General features: G+C 35.4%; 2 protein-coding genes across 3 annotated transcripts; one reads left to right on the top strand and one right to left on the bottom strand.

Moving 5' to 3' along the window:
- Nucleotides 1-1,660: 1,660 nt before the first annotated feature.
- LOC147483953 (PRA1 family protein A1-like) lies at nucleotides 1,661-5,781 on the top strand. Of its 2 annotated transcripts, XM_086580750.1 has the most exons (6): nucleotides 1,661-2,186; nucleotides 2,672-2,696; nucleotides 2,782-2,858; nucleotides 2,980-3,051; nucleotides 3,142-3,267; nucleotides 5,452-5,781. In XM_086580750.1, exons 2-6 carry the CDS (start codon nucleotides 2,689-2,691, stop codon nucleotides 5,469-5,471), a joined length of 303 nt encoding a protein of 100 aa, XP_086436876.1. In that variant the 5' UTR covers nucleotides 1,661-2,186; nucleotides 2,672-2,688; the 3' UTR covers nucleotides 5,472-5,781. The 2 variants fall into 2 exon arrangements, with proteins under 2 accessions (XP_086436876.1, XP_086436875.1); XM_086580749.1 differs by lacking the exon at nucleotides 1,661-2,186 and having other exon boundaries at nucleotides 2,379-2,696.
- A 3,734-nt stretch (nucleotides 5,782-9,515) lies between these two features.
- LOC147483952 (exocyst complex component EXO70C1-like) lies at nucleotides 9,516-12,123 on the bottom strand. The gene is given in 2 exon segments (XM_086580450.1): nucleotides 9,516-10,506; nucleotides 10,509-12,123. Coding segments are annotated over 2 exon segments (2,109 nt in total). The 5' UTR covers nucleotides 11,860-12,123; the 3' UTR covers nucleotides 9,516-9,748.
- Between the last annotated feature and the right edge of the window lie 5,676 nt (nucleotides 12,124-17,799).

Genomic DNA, 17,799 nt, shown 5'->3' with positions numbered 1-17,799 from the left:
AGAACGAATTGAAAGTGCATGATGTGAACATGATGTTAATACCCATATGAAAATGTGGGTGTCACCATCTTACTAGAGTCTGTTTGTTTGTTATTGAGTGCAAGGGTTTGTGTATGACCTTATATAAAGAGGAGAAGGAATTGGTGAATTGCTTATAAGAAATTCAGAACATCATAATATATCTCTTCTTTAATTAATACTAGATAAAATAGTGTCTCATTTCTACCTGCTTTCAGTGATATTGCTATTTGTGTTATTCTTAATCCCTATTGTTGGTGGTGTTGATTCATATGTGTTAGCGGTTCAATACCCACCAACCATGACTGGTGTCCTGGAGTAGGCCAGGCTAAATTCACAATCCATGGCCTATGGCCATCAAATGGTGGAAGAAGTGTGATAAACTGTGATCCACTTAACAGTGACCCTTTCCACCTTTCCAATGTAAGTAGGTACACGTATTCTTCATCTACATTCTTCAATTTAAGATTTAACTAACATGCAATTTTTTTACAGGTCCAACTTTTACGGCCTCATTTGGACTATATGCATGGCCAAACTTGAGGAATGCCTGGGATAATGAGGGGTTTTGGAAGTATCAGTGGCGAAAACACGGTACATGCTCTGGAAAGAACCAATATCAGTACTTTGAAGATGCTTTGGTTTTGTGGGGAAGTTTTGATTTTACGAAACGTTTGGAGAGTATCAACTACTTCCCAGGATATCATTACGATGTCAACAATTTATACAATGACTATGTCAATTAGTATGGTCTAAGCCTGAGTGTTACCCATAGCTAGTAATTCACCGAATTATTCACGAATTATTCGCGAATTATAAGGTTTGGCAAATAAAACGAATAATTCGGCGAATTTTTGAATGATACGGTTTAATTCGCGGATTGGTTGGGTTGGGCTTATAATTGCCGAATTATTCGCGAATTATTCACGAATTATAAGGTTTGGCGAATAAAATGATATTTGTATTATTTTTTCATGAATAAAATTGTAAAAATAAAAATAAAAACGTTATATACTTATATATCAAAATTTTAAATGTAAAATATATAGCCGAATTTTAAAGAAATATATTCGTATTATACCCATATAAAACACGTATATCGTATTTTTACCGTTAGCGTTTTATTGGACCGAATATTTAAAAGTAGGGTTTATTCGTAAAAACCCCCCATTTTATGGCATGTTTTTGTGTTTACCCCCTAAATTTTGAATCATCACAAAAGTCCCCCCATTCCATTCAGAAATCATCCATATTTGTTCTATTGCCTAAAATACCCTTGGGGGTAAACACAAACTAAAAGAAATCTGCCCAAGCCCAACTAACTAAACTAAACAACGACCAGGTGTATAGGATCACCCTCGCCCTCATCTTCTTCCTCAACCCCCGAACCAGCATCCTCGAGGAAATCACTGCTGAAGGTGGGATTGGGTACCAACAAAGTGCTTAGGGTTTGCTGGTTCCAATTTTATGGCCTCAAGTGTCATTATATTTTTCAACGGAAAGCTTTTGATTGAGAATGTCATGTAGCAAAGAGGAGCTATCTTTCTTTTCCAATTTTATGTACTAGAGTTCTATCAAGTCGCTTGGTGTACTTTAAACAGATGTCCAAGCGTCAACGCACAGGGACAACATCATTTGGTGACGTATACAAATATAGAAGTTAACATTTCGTCCACAGCAGGGGTATCTAATGATCAGGTTGGATCTCACTGGCAGTCACACGAGTCTCTTAGTAAACAACAAGAGCTTACAAAGGATACTTGGTCAGTTGGTCATCAGGTCCAGGGCGATATTCTTCTGCTATGTCAGAAGGTGAGTTCAACACTTTGTCAAAAGCTGAAGCTATGACGACATTTACTCCAGAGTAGACAGCGGTGCCGAAATTTAGGCATCGCAATTTTGATTACTAGGTGGAGCTGATTGCTGTTTGGGTGAAATGAATGGGGATTAAGGGAATTTTTTAGCATCAGATATTCAATTTAATTTCAAGCCAATGGGCTCTCTCTGAGTCTTCATATATTTTTCAAGTGATTTCCTCGCCCTTTGTTGGTACCCAACCCCACCTTCAACAGTGATTTCCTCACCCTCATCATTTTCTCACTGCTGAAATTTGGTTCCTTCTTCAAGTATTCACTCACTCGGGGTATTTCCTCCATGTCCTCCAGCTGGTAAGAAAATGATGCCTTCTATTAGCTCATCGATGTCTCTTAGTCTTTCCAGTCCGTGCTCTTTCAATTCCTTCTTGGGCTCCACTTCAGTAAGAGACAAATCCAACTTCTCCATAATGGACTGGTTGATAGGAATCAAGCCCACTGGCATAACCCCATCATTAGATCCAATTGATCCAACAGAATTCATTCTTGTTTTTTTTTTTTTTTTTTATGGTTCAAGTTATTAGATCTGAGAGGCCTGGCCTGTATAGAAATATATTATAGAAATCCATGTGAACGTATTTCAAAACCTACACTTGTATCGGACATGTTAACACAATTTAAGATATTGCTGAGGTTTGAGGATCCTAAGTTAGGGGTTTTTAACCGGAATGAGCAGTCGAGTAACCAGTTTAGAAGGATGAGAATAACTGAAATATCTCTCTCACATGATTCAATTACTTTCTTATCATATATAAAGTTTCTGAGAATCGTAATTACAGTTTTGCAGTTTCTTTTAATGAGAAGGTAACGAGAACAGTGAGACAGTTTTCTCCACATTTAGCTGCAAAAACAAATTGCATTGCTGCTTAAATGATTATTTTCTTCGCAGCCCTGTTATTTGTGGACGCCCATCAGCTAAAAGAGCTATTCATATATGTGGAAGGCCGCGTTGGATGTTTGCAGCAGGTATATGCAGACTCTAAAGCGAGTGCTCATTCTTTATATTGTAGAGTTTGACTCAAGTGTTACTTTTTAAGTAGAATACTCGTATTGCTTTCTGATTGGGACTTTTTTCCTTGACTTGCAGCCAGTTGCATCATCTGCTTCACTTCGTGTCGTCTCCTTACTGTACTGTGGGCATTTATTATTGGTCTTCTAGGTAAATTCGATCATGCTTCTTCAGTTTTTTTGACACCTTTATTTCAAATTTGTTCTTTATGGTTAGCTGATTGCTTCATTTATTTCCCAGCCACTATTCTTCATGCAAGCTTTAGAACACCTAACCTAAAGGCACGCCTGAACACCTTCCGCGAAGAATTTCGTGCAATTATAGTGACCTTTGAGCGGGTGATGCTTATCATGCGGCTTGTAAGATGTGAGTATATCTGTTATCTGCCTGTTTCACTTGGAAAACTGTTTTGTTATGATGTATAATGATTTGTGTAGTTTCATCAACTGTTTTTTTACTTATAGATTTAAAGATATTTGTTTCTAATCTTCTTTAGGGGTTATTTTGTGTAATTATTTGTTCCAGTTTCTTGTTTTGGCTGTAGCTGCATCATATATTTAAATGTTATTTTTATAATTGTAGTCTGAATAGTGGTGTACTGTGTCCTATTACTCAAGCCTTGGGAAGTTGGGCCCAAGGCCTTGGGTTTGATTGCCACCAACAAGGGTAGTCGAAGAATGGCTTGACGAGATTGATAAATGAATAAATGTTATACTAGGCCCAGCATTAAACTCATCACATTCTTTATGCATGTAGTAACAAGAGTTCCTGGGGTTTATATCTGAAGGAAGCTCCAACCACAATTTTTAGGCTCACGTTGTTTAAACACATCGTATGTAGGAGGATGGCCGCATCTGACAGCAGACGACAAACAATATAAGTCCACCTAGCAAATTAGGGCACCCTAATTTTGGTTATCATCTTCAGAACCAATCCGTGCTGACCATGCTGCCATTGTCTTTTTTGAAATGGGGATGCTACTCATCTTCTGAAAAGGAGGTACTGTTGATAAAGGAGTAAATTAGAAAAAGAAGAAGTGAGGTGAAGAGGAAACGTAGAAATAAAGCAAAGAGGTGAAAAATGGTGTTGTTGTGGTGGTGTTGAACGCTTTATGGGTAGGCTACTAGTTGAATACATTAAACATTTATCTTACTGACTTTAGAGTAGGATGTGTACTCACACGGTATATCATCCGATTGGTTAACAGCCCTTTTCGGCATCATGGGGGTGACAGTGGTTGCTCTCTCATACAGAATCCCTTTCACTCCTATTCTTTGGAAAATTCTATATCTGGACTGGGGATACCAATATGTACAACATAGAATGAGGTGGTTGGGGTGGCAATATGCAATATTGTTAAAGAGAATATTAATAGTTTTTTTAGGGATGTCAATATGTTTTCAGGACATTTTTTTTATCGGTAAAGTACAGTTTTTCAAGACATGATGGATAGATCTTTTTCTTAAGAAGAAAAACCAATACCGGCATTCACTAAATACCTTGTTTAAGATATGATGGAGAAGATCTTTGCAATCTATCTTGGCATCTTTGTGGTAAATATTATGTTAGGGCTCCAAAGAACCCTTGAACTGAAGAATGAGATGGGGTTTCAACTTTTAAAGTGACAGAAAGAGGTGGGAGGGGATCATTTTGTCATTTAGAGGTGATGGTATCTATCTTTTCATAGAGTTGTACGGGTGCGAACTGACCCAGTTTTAGCTAACTATGTTGTATTTCATTGAACGCTATTGGTCAAGTTTCTAAATGTCAAATTTTATTGAAGCGATAAGAAATTAGGTTTAAGTTGATGAAACTTTATATGACATGATTTCCAAGCTTCCTTTTTCGGTCCATGTTCTCACTACAATAGTATCATTTCTGTTTGTATGTAATTTCCTTTTCTTTTTCTATGTAAAAGTTTACTTCCATACACGAATTTATTATTTTTCTATTTTTTTTTTCCAAAAAAGAAAACAAAAATGTGAAATGAAAATTATTAAAAGGGATGAGAATATGAGATTTTGATGTTAGATGGTAATACTGGCATGTGGCATTAAAGACAAGACAAGCCAAGAAGACAAACTGAAAAATAATGGTCTTAGACCATTCAAATAGATATTTGGCATTGTTATTGCCATTTCTGCATTTATGTGGTTTTTCATTTTCAAAGAATAGATTGTCAATATTCATTAGCAATGGAAAACCTGATATATTTGAGAGTAGAAATTTGCAGAATCCAATATGGTCTGTTTACATGGGCAGGCATATAAGTTGGGTTTTGGAAGTCTCCCAAATCCCACCACCACCATGCGCCGGCATTCACACATACAGAGACCTTTCAAATTTGTCTGTCTCTTGTGACCGGCAATTAGAGCAAGTACATTAGTTACTCTCCGTATGGACCAAATGTGTTGAGACCATTTTCTTGTGGAAGATAAAAGCCTGGCATTAATGATTTGAGTAATTTACAAGATATTATGTTTCTCTTGTATTAAGCAACCTATTTTCATTAAATAGTCTATTACTGATTGATGTTTTTCCTTTGTGTAGGGATTCTTGTGCTGTTCTGATGTCAACTTAATGTTGTACGGTTGTACCTTCTGATGCTATTCACTCAAACAGTCATGCTCCCAAGCAGTTCATCTTCATGTCAAAGCTTTTTATTGAATATCTGGAAATGGATAATTCTGTACAGACTAAGACCTTATTGTAAATCATTTGTGATCTCGACTCTAATACAAGTGTCTAATGATACCAAATTGTAAACGTTGTAAGCAAAAATACTGTTGGGTGGGTGTCTGCAGTAAGCTGCAATGCTTTATACACCTGAAATTTTTTCTGTGTTTTTATCAATTAAAGTAGAATCCTGTTTCGTCCACAGTTCACGTTATCAAGTCATGTTGAAGGTGATTGCAGTAATTGCTATACTGCCCTTTTTGTAAGGGCGTGTCTTGATGTTAGCAGTATTGAACTTGTGTGTGAATCGTTCTGTGGCGGCAACTTTGATATCAGGAAATGGTTACTTAGGGATTGGGGCTGGGCTTACTTGGAGGGCATTCTGCATTTTTTCCCTTCTGTCTGTATCTGCTGAGTTTCTGAGAGGGAAAAAAACCAAAAAATTTCCACAATGGAAGTGTCACTGGTGAATGATCTGGTGTGTTGTCGCCATTTGGCAGTGTGTATCCCTACCCGCACGACTTTGCTGCATGAATAACTCAAGCAGTGTGTATGCCTGGAGTTGTTGGGGATGCTTGGTCCGACTGTATGAGCGCCATCCTAAAATTTAATAGTCCTTTTCCATCTTGTTTCAAGTCCCGTTGGGGTAATTTATGGGTCTCCACAGTACTATATCTTGGAGGCAACAAACAGTTGACATTATCCAGAAACCATATCACTCTGCCCTCGACATGATATGAGCCAACGACATCACTATTTCAGCTCCCAGCTCTTCTGTAAGTAGCACGCAGAATTTCTTCCCTAATATCTGTTGCAGCTGCTCCTTTTCTTGTGACCCTGTTAAAACTTACAAGCACCATGAAAGGATCCACTATTAGTATTATCTGTATAATGGAGCAAGCAGCTTTCTTTTATAATTTAATCAGAGCATGGCTAGCTCTTGAGCACTTAGACTAGGATCAAATTCTTCCAAGGTTTGATTGTGCATTCTACCTTGCGGTGAAAGTTGGTTGCACAATCTTCTTTGCGGTGACAATTCATGCACGTTTATCACATGAGAGCACCCGAGTTGAAGGTACGTAATTTGATCTAAATGACTAAAAAAAAAGAAACAACAGAAAAATGAAATTAATAATTTGGAGTGGTTTACTTTTACAACTGACATATGCGCCCGTAATTATTTTCAGCGCAATACAACAAAAGTTTATGCGATCTTAATCATTCGTAGAGTAGTAATGCAAGAGTTTATGCAATCTTGAAAGTGTAAGAAAGTTATTTTTGTCCCAAGGCCCATCGCAATGGTACTGGACATCCTGAATAGTTACTTTCTAAATGACCATTCATTCATTCTTGGCAGTAACATGGAACTTTTTCTTCTTTATTCTCCCTTTCTATTTCACGAATATATAATATGCATTGGCCTAGTATAGTAGTATTAAAAAATCATGATATCGGCCGGGTGGAACACTCGGTAAATCCTGCAAACACTTTATTGTTGTTATGATGTTATCACACTCTGTTGAGCATCTACAGCCTTAAAAGTGTTAATTATCCAACATTCCTTCAGAATCAAATCACGTGACAGAGGTCAGAGTGTGTAGAGAATTAATTGCATGCTGACAGCTGATAAATTCATGAACTGCGTACCCATACATTCTGCGCACTGAAGACATGCTCTAGTAATATAAACTATGTCAATTAGCATTTAGCACCGAAAGAATACAAATGCAATTGCTCCCAATTCCAATGTAGTCAAATCATCTCCAAATGATTTCTATATCATGCGTATTGTAAAATGCCAATTCCAGCAAAACTCGGTACCCTTATAATTAAAATTCTGGAAGATTGCAACACACGTAGGGGTGAATGCCGTTATCTTACAAGTTTAATGAAAATTATGGACATCTGATTTAACAATTTTTGTTCTATGGTTCAATTCATGATTTCATGTATAGTGACATTTTCGTTTCTTTTATTCGGATATATACATAAGATTTACTCTTATAGTCTTATACTCTTGCAACTGCATCATGAAAATACAGTCTTATACTTGTCTTTGTAATCAGGAAAATACACCATCTGACCATCATATGTTGTAATCATGAATATACACTAATACAAGTATGGGAGCATAGCCCACCTTTTTCATATAAACTAATAAACTTGTCTTGTGATATTCTTATTTCATTTGCTAATCTCATTCTCTTAAGCTAATACAAATCCAATTGCTTATGGTACTTATTATTTTATTAATTAGTTCTAAATTGCCTAACTGGTTTCATTTTTATGTGCATGCATTGCTATATGTACATACACCTCTCTCTTTCTCTCTCTCTCTTGTGGGGAACTTTGACAGTTAGTTTCTGACATAATGAAAAGCTTGCAAGGAAGAGAAGAAACACATAGAAGAAGAAGAGATGTTGGGTACAAGGTTTGGCATCTGCTTGGGCCTTAATTATATTGGTTGGACTTGCTTGCTGCTGTCTCAGTACTGCTGGACCTACCCAAGGGGGAGTTGATGGCTGCGCTTGTGATGGTGGTGCCTTTGTTTAATAAATTTTGTAATGTGTTCCCTATTCCCATGTCATACTGTGTTTTTTCCCTGTTAGTTACAGTCTCCACACTTGTATAGTCTTGTAAAATCATGCTTTCATTAATTGATTAATTGATTGTTTTTTTTTTGTTTTGCTGCGTTGTTCTTTCCTTTATTTTTCCATCTTCAAAATTTCCTCAATGTGGAGCAGTGGATGTACAATTCGTATGAAAAATGTAAAATAAGAAACAGCACTAGCAATGAGTCCTTCGGAGTTTGGACACAGGAAACTAGTGAATTTCTCATCATATCAATGGAGCTTCACTTTTAGAATCAGTGCTAGCTAGTTATGTAACATAGGTAAAAAGTATGTGTCTTTACTAATGGAGTGTTTAATTAAGCTAATCAAACTTGTTAGTCGTCCTGAAGTGTGGTTTAATTTTATGTTCATCAATATCATATCAAGTCAGTTTATATCATTTTTCTGTTTGTTTATTTTGAGGAATTTATGGAGGAGGCAATGACCCTGACAGTTCTTTCACTTCCTTGGTATGTGCTTGGTATCTTAAAAGTTTCTTGTAAGATAGTGATATTAAAAATCTCGGTGGTCACCCTGGACACGCCAACCACACTATTGCTCTATTGACGTGCTCCGATGGATATATTTATATTTTAACAAAACATTTCGACAACTACCTTTACAATGCGAATAAGCAGCAGTCCAAACCTTCTTTTCGATATAATGGTCTAGTTTCTTCCTTAATAAAGGGGTAAACAAGTTTGCTGAGTGTTGTGTTCCTACGGTAGAAGCCATTGCTTGCTGTCGCATAGGCTTTAGGGTGTATGCCATATATGTCCATCAGTCCGGAGTCTATCCCACAGTTGATGTGTTTGCTATACGTGCTTGTCAATACTTTTACGTTCTCCATTGTAGTAGTGACATTCTCAATCAGTTATTGGCTCTTTCGTTTTGAGTATTTGTTAAGTTTGTTAATGCAAACTACGCAAGTAATAGTTTATGTGTCTAGCGCATGCAACTCTATAGATGTCCCTGGCCTGCGTGACCAGATTCAAGGGTAGTCTCGAGTTCCGGTTGCTCATTTGCTTGTACGTGAATTCTCACTTCTCAAATATGTACGTATTTGTGGAACTTACATACAATCTAGACTGTAAATGATCAAGTAGGCAAAGATCACTTGATTAAAGCTTGGATCAATTATCATTCACCAATGAGGCTGACTTGAATTAGATTGATCATAATCAGATCTTTGTAACTATTGCAACAGTTAAAATATAAAAGTATCAAACATAACACCTTTTCATGACAAATACTGGTAGAAATGTAGAATCCTCTGTTACAGCAGTAGAATAGTAAAACCATTCATTTAAATTATCACACATCAGGAGCTCAAATGCAAAATCAATTAATTTTGAATCATGAATAAGAATCAAGTCTATATTACATTACAACATGTTCATAAAGTCGGGAATACAAGCAGTACATATCACCAAAAACATGAGGCAAAGTACCATATAGAAAATGTAAACCAAGTAACATAACACCTAATAAATCACCTCCCTCTGTTTCTCTCCCTCTTTTAACATCAAAACTTACCTCTGTTCTTCTTCTTGCCTTGATCATGTTCTCCTTCTCATCAGGGATGACGGGTTCCCATCGAACAATTCATCGATATAAGTCTCAATATCCTCTGGTCCAAACTTTATATATTTCTCTGTCTGCCTTCCAGCATCCAAATGTTGCCGAAACCTACCTAAAAAAGATCGATATGCAGGAATAATCACTGCAGATATAGAGACTCGAAGCTCTGACTGGAGTTGTTCATCACTCACTATCCATGTGCTTTGAGCCTTATGTATCTCTTCAAACATAGCATTGAAGCTCTTAAACCTTTCTTTAAGTATTGGCTTAGCTACCTTTCCATTCACATGCAACCCTTCATCTTTTAAACATCCCAACACCTTACTCCAAGTCTCTCGTTGATAGTTCTTGTGGTATTGTCGCAGATCGGATGATCTTTTTCTTGTCCACGTGTTGCCAAGCAACTCGAAAATCTCAGCTGATCCTTTGATCTTCTGCATAATATACCTTCCATTGTTCATCAAGAAAATGTAGCTTAAAGAAAGGTCTTTGTACAGCTTCGATTTGGATTCAAGATTGGAGTCGAGTAGATCCATAACTGTCATCAATTGTTCCGAAAATGGAGATGGCTTTACCGTCGGGGATGGAAGATTATGGACGGGTAGCACGGTGTTGTCCCCATCAGGTGGTGCTTCATTTTCATCTGATACCATCTTTTGGTGTTCTTGAAAGACTTGTTCCAAGGTGTCTTTGTACTCACAGGCATATTTTATGTAGTTCACCGTGTAACGGGTTAGGGGTGAACCGCACCGCCTGGGACTGGAGTTTTAGCAACATCACTCTTGATTGAGTTCTCCAAATCGCAGAATATCCCCACTGCGGCCTCACCAAGACGTCTGCGAGCTGATTGAGTCTCCCCTTTTGTGTCATGAGTTGAATCTTCGGCTAAAAACTCGTCCGTGGTGGGAATGAGATCTCTCAGTGTCTCATACATGTCAAGAAATTTGAACAACTTCTCCGCAGATCTTTTCGTCATGGCTACAGCTTCAGCAAAGTTTAGAAGCTGAAGAATAATATTCCTCGTGAGATTGTTGAACATGTTTCCTGAAACTAACAGTTTCTCTGAAAATACTTGTTCACAAAGCTTCCTTTCACCGGGCAAGTAAGTGTTGACGCCTTGCTTAATTACCTTAATCCAAGTCACAATTTCACCTTCCAGAGATTCCCAATTCATCTTCTGTACATCTTCAATGCTAAACTTCTCGAATCCTAGCTTCTTCAACCTTTCTTCAATAGCAGTTCGCCTCGTCACGCCGTACACTTGACAGCATTCTGCCTCGTAACCAGATGAAATCATTGCTGTTGCAATCTTCTTCAAAATTGTGACAGTTTCCATTGAGTACCCTGGAAAATTGTCCTCTTCAGATGGGGATTCAGGTAGGACACAACGATCAGGATCAGTGAATGAAGAAGAGGATGATGTAGACCGCTTGGATGACGAGGTTGACTTGCCATCGCCGTATTCTGAATCAGTCTTTTTAGAGACACCAAGAATAGTGCGAAACTCTTCCTCCAAGAAGGACATTGCGCCTTGTAAGACAGTACTTGTAAGATTCAGTAAAGAAGAAACACATTCTATTTCTTTTTTCTCCTCAAACCGAAACTCACCAAACGCGTTTGTTAGTTTATAGATCCTTTCTACTGAATCAAAAATAGAGGTTTCAACCTCATCGGACGAATCATTAATCAACTTGGATTGAGTTTCCCCTGAAACACATTTCACAATCTCCACTTGCACAAGTTTTGCAAATTTTTCAAGACAACTGGGGACCTCACTAGGCAGATTTTTCGCGGCAACGTCTTCAAGGAATTGATCCACCTCTTCGGAGAGTTTAACAAGACTGGTATCGACATCCTCCGCAGAAGAATCATTTTGGATCATGTCATTTTCCAACAGCTCATTATCTTCTCTGATTGTTTCCTGGTGAGTGTCTGTTGATTTTCGATCAATGTCTGTGGATGAAGGATGATCTGGGGACTCCTGTTTTGGGTCTTCACGAGACGAAAAACTACTAGATTTTTCGGAGAGGTTGTGGTTGTTAGTATTATGGTTTTTGTCCATAGAAGCAGAATGTCTTGATCTGAACATCTTGTGTTCTTGGTGTGTTTTTTTTCTCTGAGTTTGGTTATTGTTGTTGGAAATGGAGAAAGGAGGAAGAGGAACAAGAGAGAATGAAAGATGAGAATGCGGTGAGCGAGAATGAAGGACAATTGTTGGTTCATTTCGGAGGGACTGAAACGGGTCAGAATTAGAGGTGTACAGATTAGGATAATGAAAGGAAACAGTTGACTCCGCTTACTTTGGGTCTTATCAGGCCGGCTCAACCTTATAGAGCCCATTTTTGCGGCAATTTACTGTATGGCTAGTTTGCTTCTGGCCAAATAAAACACTGCCATCTGGATGAGAAAACAGACCAAGAGTTTTACTCCGTTTTTCATCACAGTGACTATGCAATTTAATGTCAGTCTTTTGCCCCTAGGCCCACCATAAATCAATTGTTTTGACTTTTGGTAATTCTCATAGAAGAAAACAAAATGTGCTCCCGTGCAACTCTCACGCCCCAAATTTGACCCAAACTGTTAGACTAAACATTTGCCAATTGCTCCACATTAGGACTAAACATTTTTTCAATCATTTTTTTTAATAAAACCACAAATTCACTAATGAAGAGGAATGGGGAATAGAAATTTCCAAAACCAAAACTTAAAAATTTTAGTAATATATTTTTTTTTAAGACCATCCAATTTTGATTTGTATTCTCGACATAAATTCACTAATTAAAATTTAAACATACGGTTTAGATGTGTGTGATGGATAGCAATATTTCGCCACAAAGAGTTGTCTTTTTATAAATAAAATAAAATAAAAATCCACGCACTAATGACAATATACTCAATTTTCACCGTTTTGTTTCATTTTATCTCTCGCAATAGTATTACCAAAATCCATCAATTATAAATGGTATTGTAGAAGGTAAAAAAAACAGAAAGCATACGTGTGGGTACGGGATCATTTTTGCTGCAATTTTTTGTATGCTGAGTTTGCTTCCGGTCCAGTAGAAAAATTCCACGTATCAATAAATAACAGATCCAAAATTAATCCCGTTTCTCAACCGAAAAGTCAATATTTTTCTATTCTTAGTAGTGCACAAAAACACAAAGCTAGCAAAAGACAAAACAAAAATTGAAGCTGGATAGATAAAGACTTCGTTCTCTTTTCTTTTTTCTTTTTTTTAAAGTGATTAAACTGTTTAGTGCGCGACTTATTGAAACTAGCTACTGTGCACGTGGGATTTACAGATTTTTTTTTAAGCTTATAAATGTTAAATTATTATTTTATCTCTCAAAAGTTTAAAAAATAATTTAAAAAATGTGAAATGACTAAAATACCCCTACATCCACACACATTTACTATTCACTCTACCCCTCGTTTTTCTATATATTAAAGATGAGGTGTGTAGTAATTAAAAAAAATGAAATTAAAATTTTATATAACATAATTTATCATGATTTGCATAACCAAATAATATAATCAATTTTATAAAATTGTAAACATGTCAATTTTATGAACAATTTTATAAAATTGTAAATTGTATAATCAATTTTACCATCTTTTTTCATTTGAGTTTGATATGAACAATTGCATATCAAATTTGATAACTTTTTTTAAAACTACAACACCTAACTCTCATTGGTCACCATATTTGTGTCGGACACGGTATAATATTGATACTTGTTGGATATTACTTTTATTTATTTAAAAAAAAAACTAAAATAAAGGGGCACTTTCATAAATGAGTTTGTTTTTCGTGAGTAGGATTTGCAATTGCAAATAAAGGAACTCATAATGCACTTTGTAGTGCGCTTGTCGATTTTCTCGTTGTAATTTGATTATATATCAATATAATATTAATTAAAGCAAAAAAATATGCAACAAAAAAAAATGTTAAATTAGTCAAACCAAGCCCAAAAATTCTAATCCAAGTGACCAACCCTAGTTGAGAGTCAAAGTTTGAGACTAGTTCCATGCCTCCATTTTCAATTTCCGATACTTAATTTATTATTAATTTTTTGTAGTATCACTTAGGGCTGTCAAATGGGTTTCGATAACCCGATAACCGACCCGAACCAAATCGATAAAAAACAGTTTGGATTTTGGTAATTTGGTTTTCCCTCTACTGAACCGACCCGATAAGATATTGGTTTGGTTTCGGGGTTGCCATCCATCGGACCGATAAGATGACGTTTTAGTAATATTTATGATTAATTTTGTATAAGTTTATCAATTGTGTGGCTAAAATTAATCGATTTAATTTTAGATTTAATTGATTTTATAGTTTTCGATTCGGGTCGGTTCGGTTTCGATTTGTAATATATTTTATTAGTTCGGTTCGGTTTTGGGTTTCCAATTTTCTTATTGGTTCGGGTTCGGATTTTTCAAAATCCGACCCAAACCGATCCATTGACACCCCCAATACCATTTATAATTGATGGATTTTGGTAATACTATTGCGAGAGATAAAATGAAACAAAACGGTGAAAATTGAGTATATTGTCATTAGTGCGTGGATTTTTATTTTATTTTATTTATAAAAAGACAACTCTTTGTGGCGAAACATTGCTATCCATCACGCACATCTAAACCGTATGTTTAAATTTTAATTAGTGAATTTATGTCGAGAATACAAATCAAAATTGAATGGTCTTAAAAAAAAATATATTACTAAAATTTTTAAGTTTTGGTTTTGGAAATTTCTATTCCCCATTCCTCTTCATTAGTGAACTTGTGGTTTTATTAAAAAAAATGATTGAAAAAATGTTTAGTCCTAATGTGGAGCAATTGGCAAATGTTTAGTCTAACAGTTTGGGTCAAATTTGGGGCGTGAGAGTTGCACAGGAGCACATTTTGTTTTCTTCCATGAGAATTACCAAAAGTCAAAACAATTGATTTATGGTGGGCCTAGGGACAAAAGACTGACATTAAATTGCATAGTCACTGTGATGAAAAACGGAGTAAAACTCTTGGTCTGTTTTCTCATCCAGATGGCAGTGTTTTATTTGGCCAGAAGCAAACTAGCCATACAGTAAATTGCAGCAAAAATGGACTCCAACCTTATAGCAAAGTAGGCCTCCGCTTAGGGCCCCGTAGCCCAAGGGCCCCCCACAATATAATCCAGTCATTGTCCACTACTTCACTATTGATTTATTAGTGGGGAAATAAAGAAAAAAAATTAAAACCAAAACCCACTATTGTTTTTCATTTATTTTTCACTGTTGGATAAACGTTTTTATATTGGCAAATTGGAAACCATAAAATCACGTTAAAGTAGTGTTAAACACTTAAACTCCTTCAGCCTTCTCCTTCTCTAACAAAAAAAAAAACACACTTCAATACTAATTAAAGTTCTTCATCAACCCACGACAAATAATCAAGATATATATATCAACAATTCAATCTTACATATATCATTTTTTTTGCCTTTATATATTTTTTCTCTATAATCTCGCTCTCTCTCTCTCAATATTTGTTTTATTTGGTGTATAATTATTCTCAAGATTCTCTATATATTCGCAATTAACGTTAAATAAATCTATTGAAGTTTCAAATTTGTGCAAGACTATTCAAAAAAAAAAAAGAAAAGTTTGGATCATATGAAATAACGTGAAAAATCAAATCAATAACATGTGTGAAAAAAAAAAAAAAGATATAACAATTTTTATTTGTTAAAGTAGTGTTAAACACTTAAACTCCTTCGGTTCCCTCGCCTTCTCCAACAGAAAATAGCACACCTCCATAACTAATTAAAGTTCTTCATCACCCCATAATAAATAATTAAGTATAACATCAACAATTCAATCTTACCTATATCATTTTTTTAACAAATAATCATATTTTTATTTCATATTATTTGGTGTAAAATTTAATATTTTATTTCATACTTAATACCAACTAACAAAAAGTAGCACGCCCATAACTTATTAAAGTTCTTCATCACCCTATAACAAATAATCAAGATATATAACGCCAAAGAATTCAATCTTACATATATCATATTTTTTGCCTTTTTATGGTTTTTCCCTATAATCTCTATTTCTTTCTCAGATTTGTTTTATTTGGTGTATAATTATTCTACATTCTCTCTTTTGCAATTTTTAGTTAAATAAATCAATTGAAGTTCAAGTTTGTGTGAAGACTATTCAAGAAAGACAAAAAGAGAAAGTTGGGATCATATGAAATAACGTAAAACAAATCAATAAGATGTTGTGAGAAAAAAAATAATAAAAAAAAAATATATATTATATATATATATTTGTTATTTTATTTGTTATTTTGTTATATATATAATATATGTTGTTATTTTATTTGTTATTTTGTTATATATATAATATATTTTGTTATTTTGTTATATATATTTTGTTATATTTGTTATTTGTTATTTTGTTATTTGTTATATTTTGTTATATATAAAAATATAAAAATATATTTTGTTATTTTATTTGTTATTTTGTTATATATATATATAACAAAATAACAAATTTTATTGGTATATATTAATCATAGAAGATTCCCGAACTTTGCTTAGGGCCCCCGATTATCTTGAGCCGCCCCTGGGTCTTATGTTTCTTCCCGCCATCACTTGCACGTTTGTTTATTGTATATTTTTAGTATCTAGACTCTCAGATTAATGCGCACCACCATTGATGCTTACCACCTTCTCTCACGTTTTCCACCTAGAATCTCGTTCTCTCACATTTGTTTTGTTACTCTATTTTGTATTATGCCCGATGATGGTGGATGGAATTGATGAGAAGTAATTGTTGGATGGCGTGAGTGCTTTGGTATAATGCTAGGAAAAGAAAAACCGGAAGAATAAGAATAGAAAAGAGTAGACGCTAGAATAATAGGATTAGAGAGAATTAACTCATACTCTACCTAGAGTTTTATATATATACTTAACTTACCTTGATGTTAAGGTATTCCAGTACATGAGAATAGAAAAGACTAGATACGGTTCAGTTTGGTATACCAAAATATTTATAGAAACGTGGGACTTTACATACATCAACAATATATAGGGGTGCACATCGTCATACTTCAACAGATTGTGATCACGCCTGTTGAGCGGAAGCTAAAGCCAAACAAATTTACCGTGGACATGTCTCAATTTTCTCAGTTTGTAGGATGCACATTAATTATCGAATTGTGTCCTTTGGGTTTGCCAAATTTGAAGAACACTTTTTTCTTAAGACACAATAAGGGAAGATTGCCAGTTCAAAATGAAGCATATCTACCGTCAGCGTACTTCTATTTTCGTTTAATTGAGTTATCATTCTAAACGCATACCATTATACCAACAAATCTTTCAAAGTAGTCACCAATCAATCTACAGGGCTCCAACTTGTAAAAAGAGCAGATTTTTGTGTATATCAAAAGGAGGTCAAGCACACTTGATCAAATTTCAACGTTCCAAATCCTCGACTATATCTAAAGTAATCTATCTAACCAACCTATCACATAACCAGCAGTGGATACCCTTTGTAAAGTAGAATTCCAACTAGAACTGCTGCATAAAACCAAATAGGATTATCACAATAGGCTAATGTTCTCGCCTCTTGTTCCACACACGAAGTGTGCTCTTCCATTTCCGTACTACCACTAACTCTAAACTTAGTAGAAAACAAGTATGTTAAGCTTACATAAACTTGTCTCCTACAGGTCTATTGCACAAAAAAGCATTCTTGTTCTCAAAAGATTAACTACTTCAGCATTTCCTTCCAAGGAAATGATGCATTGTTATACATTTGTAACTGTAAGAGCTTTTGGTAATGGAAGATGATGTGGTGTCTTCTTCTTTAAACATAACTGGTTTATGAATTTCATTTTTTCCAGCAAATATGAGACATACAAGAGATAGTAACTAATCCAAGGGGTGTGGGAAGATATGGTCCACGAAAGTAATTCAGTCCACGGAAGAAGGGGTGGTTTAAGCAAAGAGATATCGCCAAATATGTAGAGAGTAAGAATACA

This window comes from Coptis chinensis, chromosome 8 (assembly GCF_015680905.1).
Source record: "Coptis chinensis isolate HL-2020 chromosome 8, ASM1568090v1, whole genome shotgun sequence".
NCBI classification, from domain to species: Eukaryota; Viridiplantae; Streptophyta; class Magnoliopsida; order Ranunculales; family Ranunculaceae; genus Coptis; species Coptis chinensis.
This window is presented reverse-complemented; position numbering and strand designations above follow the sequence as displayed.

Bases quoted from the DNA above. Each gene is read 5' to 3' on its own strand.
- LOC147483953 (XM_086580749.1), top strand. From the start codon at position 2,497: ATGTTAACACAATTTAAGATATTGCTGAGGTTTGAGGATCCTAAGTTA. The intron at 2,697-2,781 runs GTAACGAGAACA...TTTTCTTCGCAG, and splicing joins CAGTTTCTTTTAATGAGAAG to CCCTGTTATTTGTGGACGCC. The intron at 3,268-5,451 runs GTGAGTATATCT...TCCTTTGTGTAG, and splicing joins TATCATGCGGCTTGTAAGAT to GGATTCTTGTGCTGTTCTGA.